The sequence below is a fragment of the Helobdella robusta genome (genome assembly GCF_000326865.2).
Source record: "Helobdella robusta unplaced genomic scaffold HELROscaffold_6, whole genome shotgun sequence".
NCBI lineage: Eukaryota > Metazoa > Annelida > Clitellata > Rhynchobdellida > Glossiphoniidae > Helobdella > Helobdella robusta.
In genome coordinates, this window is record NW_008705330.1 from 6,207,459 (window position 1) to 6,212,458 (window position 5,000).

The 5,000-nt window shown below is 34.7% G+C and overlaps 1 protein-coding gene across 1 annotated transcript in view; it reads right to left on the minus strand.

The window, feature by feature from the left end:
* Positions 1–5,000, minus strand: part of HELRODRAFT_164610 (hypothetical protein) — a gene marked incomplete at both ends in the record, with an annotated part of 22,713 nt that overhangs the window by 15,244 nt on the left and 2,469 nt on the right. Inside the window, 5 exons of the mRNA XM_009029505.1 lie at positions 212–279; positions 548–663; positions 1,151–1,256; positions 1,822–2,035; positions 3,535–3,653. Of these exons, the coding sequence (XP_009027753.1) occupies positions 212–279; positions 548–663; positions 1,151–1,256; positions 1,822–2,035; positions 3,535–3,653 (623 nt within the window). The remainder of the gene's footprint in view (positions 1–211; positions 280–547; positions 664–1,150; positions 1,257–1,821; positions 2,036–3,534; positions 3,654–5,000) is intronic.

The following is a 5,000-nucleotide window of genomic DNA, read 5'->3' on the forward strand; positions in this document are numbered from 1 at the left end:
ATAGGAGATGAGAACTGATGGTGACGAAAGGTGTAGCAGAAATTGGTGAAACGCATGCACAAGCCAAACAATTGGTATGTGTGTAAAACACACACACATACACACACACATACACACACACACATACACACACATATACACACACACACACATACACACACACACACACACACACACACACACACACACACACACACTGACAAACACTCACTTGCATATAGGGCAGACCCAAGAATTGTGGTCACTATTGATTTTCAAATAACTTTCTAGGTCAAAACACTGCAGGTGTGTGGATGTGTGGGTGGGCGAGTGAGTGAGTGAGTGAGTGAGTGAGTGAGTGAGTGAGTGAGTGAGTGAGTGAGTGAGTGAGTGAGTGAGTGAGTGAGTGAGTGAGTGAGTGAGTGAATGAATGATGCGATGACGGTTAGTTTGTATTATAATAACGATGATATTATGGGTGGTTATAGTATGATAATGGCACGTGTGTGTGTTTGCGTGTGTGTGTATGTATGTGTATATGGTGTGTGTGTGTGTGTGCGTGACGAACCTGTATGTGGTGGCAGTCGTGACCGCGCGCTGGAAGTTGTATGCGATTCATGGTAATGGGGCAGGTGAGTGCAAGTTTTATTGTCATGTTCTCATTGCCAACGAACGCTCGCTTGGCTGTTCATAAAATTTGTTCGCCACAATTAGTTCATCATCGTCACGTGTTTGTTTGTTCGTTTGTTTGTTCGTTCGTTTGTTCGTTTATGGTTTGTTTGTCTGTAATGAGTTGTTCATGTCTTTGTTCGTTTTCTGTCATGCTTTATCATGTCTTTAGATGAATCCTTAATTGTCAGTAGGTATATAAAATATTTGCACAAACACATGCATATAGATGACTTCGATAAGAATGAAAATCTATTTTAATCAAAGTAAATGTTCCATTTGTAACAACACATTCATGGCCTCTCTTCCATTCCTCAAACTTATCAACACCCAATAAAAACAACAAACAAACAAACAAACAAACAAACAAACGAACACAAATAAAACAACAAAAATACAAACATAACGAATGGTAAACAAACAAGCAGATACAAACCAACAAACAAACAAACATACAAACAGATAAAAACAAATAAGTGAAAAAATAGAGAAACGATCTAACTCTTTGTGATTCCGTGCTCAGATGGTAGTAACCTCTTCGTCAGCAAGTTCTGTAGCACTGATCTCAAGGTCGGTCGATGAACGATTTGAACGACAAACAGATGAGACTGCATGTGTATGTGTGTGTGTGTGTGTGAGTGTGTGTGTGTGTGAATGCGTGTGAGTGTGTGTCTGTGTGTATGTCTGTGTGTGTGTCTGTGTGTAGGTGTCTGTGTGTGTATTTGTATTGGTTTGTGTGTTTAAGTGAGTTGATATTCAAGATTGAGCTTAATGTATATAAGGATACGTGTATATTTGTGTATAAATATTTAATAAACATTAAATATATAATAAACGTAGTTAAATGAAGAAATAAATTTAATATGAGATAGATATATGATAAGATAGATACATGATTAGATAGATACATGATTAGATAGATACAAGATTAGATAGATATATGATTAGATAGATACAAGATTGTGATATTTTGCTGAATAAAAAATTGTTTCATAAAAAAAGATTAGATAGAAAAAATACGGAAGGATCGAGTTGTATAACCAACATGCTTTTTTCATTGTTGATAAATAGATAAGATAACAACAGCAACAAAAACCAGCAACACCATAAACAAACGCCACTACAACCAGCCACCGCTCGCTATCGCCACGACCACCGACAGCCACAACTTACACAGCAGCAAGCTGAAACAGCTATCTGCAACATGTTGGTCTCCACTTGGCAGAAATTTTTAAGGAGGAGTGGCTGGTGGGAGCTGTTCGTCTCGTCCCCTCGGTCGATGACCATGGGGATAGAGTTGATGGTGATGTTCAGTGTCGTCGGCCAGTTGGTCATCATTAGACGGTCCTCGTTGTGGTAGCATTTCAGTTGAAGTTCAAGGTCTGGTCTGTTGAAGGTGTAGGTGGGTCAGTGAATGTGGGCGGAGTTTTGAATGAGTGGCAGGTTTAATATCATACAATTTTCATTCATTAATAATAATTTAATAACTGTTAAAATCTCTGACTAGAACAACTTTTTAGCACTTTTTAATTGAAAAATCAGTTTTGTTTTGGACACAAAACCGTGGTTTCCGTAAAATCATAATTCAAATTTGTTTCAAAGTTTTAATGAAAATAAAAATGTTTCATATGATTATGATGTTGTTGAACCTGATTACGATGATGAACATGATGATAGTGATGATGATGATGGTGGTAATGATGGTGATGATGATGGTGGTGATGATGACAATTGCTAAAATTTCATGGCAATCGGTATTGAACTGATGGTAAGCAGATGCTCTCGTGTAATTCATCATCGTCGTCGTCATCATCAAAGTCATCAAAATCATTGTCATCATCATCATCATCGTCATCATCATCACCATCGTCGTATTGTGTTGTACTGTATTGTAATATACTCATAAACATGTTGTATGACGTACTGCGGAAAGAGAGAGAGAGAGAGAGAGAAGAGAAAAAGAGAGAGAGAAAGAAAGAAAGAGAGAAAAAGAGAAAATTAAATGACTATGAAACATATCGTAAGAGAGATAACACTGCGTTATATAGCGGTAAAGCAAAGAGGAAAAAATGAATGTATATTAATTACATTAATATGGCGCCCTATGTTAAGCTTCTCTAATTGAAGATCAAATGTGGAGTCGAATCTGGTCACTGAAACGCAAGACCAGACTTCAACTCTAACAATAACTTCATTTAATTCTCGCGTCTAATCTATTTACGAAACATATAACGTATCATAGCACCAAATATACAACACAATACAATCATCTTCAAGGAAATACATACAAAGATTTGAATATATTTATAAAACAAACAAACTAAAACGATACAAAACAAACAGACAGACCTACAAACAAACAAACAAATAAACAAACAAAACGTGCAATGTTACAGCAATCTTAACGTAACAAATTAAGAGTGATGACCACACACACGTCCTCAAAGATGACACCTTCCGATTTTTGTTTGTCTTTGCTCGTCTCGTTCAGAAGAAAATTATCGTCAGATAAAAAATAATAATAAATTAATTAATTAAAATAATAAATTAATAAACTTATTAAATAGTTCAATTAAATCGACAAATTAATAAAAAAAAAATCTAAGATGAAATTCCCTTATAAAAACAGATCCAAGTCAGAAAACCAGGAACTAGTTGCCAACGAAGTTAAAAAAAAGAAAACGAATCTTTAGATATTTTAGATAATTTTTAGAAAACCAACAAGAAAAACTAGATGGAAAATTCAAAAAAGACTAAAAATTATGAGAAAAAGAGAGAGAGAGAGAGAGAGAGAGAGAGAGAGAGAGCGAGAGAGAAAGAGAGGGAGGGCGAGAGAGAAAGAGAGGGAGGGCGAGAGAGAAAGAGAGGGCATGAATTTTTTATAACCCATTGTGATTTATTGCATAGTCAACAAGTTGAGCCATTCTGCCGAGCACTTTGTTGCAACATCTCGGCAGCTCAGCCGGATGAGAAAATGTTGAAGATGGTGATGATGATGATTGTGGCTAAGATGATGATAATGATAATGATGATTGTGGCTAAGATGATGACGATGATGACGATGACGATGATGATGATGGTGATGATGATAATGTTGATGATGATGGTGGAATCAGTGAAAAAGAAGATGATGATGATGATGTTGATGACGATGATGATGATGATAGAATCTGTGAACATAATCACGATAATGATGAGAATAAAATGAGTTATTCAAAGACTCTTTTTTGACAACGACTTTTATGATGGTAGCTGTGATGTGATCATTGTTGCAATGATGACTGGAGTGACGACGATGATGAAAATGATATAAAATTCGAAATAAGAAAATAAAAAGACAAAGGAAGAGGTAGAAAAATGATTTCATCTTCTTAATTTGAAGAAAATATCAAAAATATCAATCAATTTGTTATAAAAAAAAGCTCGATCAATCCTCAAGCCAGAGATCAACAGATGTTACAAACTTTGAAAAAAACAACGTTATATCAGCACATGTAAGCTCGTATTATACGATGAAGATGAAGATGTTGATTATGACACACAAACATTTCTATACCAAAACACATTCTTCATACATACATTCTTCTTAATGCACACACGCACACACGCACACGCATACATATATTATAAATCTACATTACATATACACAATCATATGTTTGAAGCTGACGAATATAGATGTGTGTACATTATTTTGTTCTATTGATTTCTTTGCTGTTAATCAATAATCTGAATGTTGCAGGCCTTGATGATGATGATGAAGATGAAGATGATGCCGGTGGTGATAGTGATAGGAAAGATGATGATAATGATGCTGATTACTATGATGATGATGATCATCATCATCATTTTGAGTTGCTATGCAAATTAATTATTATTTTAAAGGATATTAAATTATTACGAAACGAACATAACATAAAAGCAAGAAAGCCGAAGAAGTACATGGCGATAACGATGGTGATGAAGATGATGACGATGATGATGGTAGTGATGATGATGACGAGAATGATGGTGGTGATGATAGTGATGATGATAGTAATGATGATGTTCTTGATAATGATAAAGTGAACTAGATCTAACTGATGTTAAATGATAACAACAGATTAAATATTACCCAATAATAATAACAACAAAAAGAAACTAATAAACAAAATACATAATAATAATAATAATAATAATGATGATGATGATAATGATGATGATGATGATAATGATAATAATAATAATAATAATAAGAGATAGACAGATGGGACAATTTGAAAAGCAATGCTTGATCAAAACGGAAAAGAAAAAAAACAGCTAAACAAACATTTACAATGTGAGAATAAATAATGATGAAGACGATGGTGGAG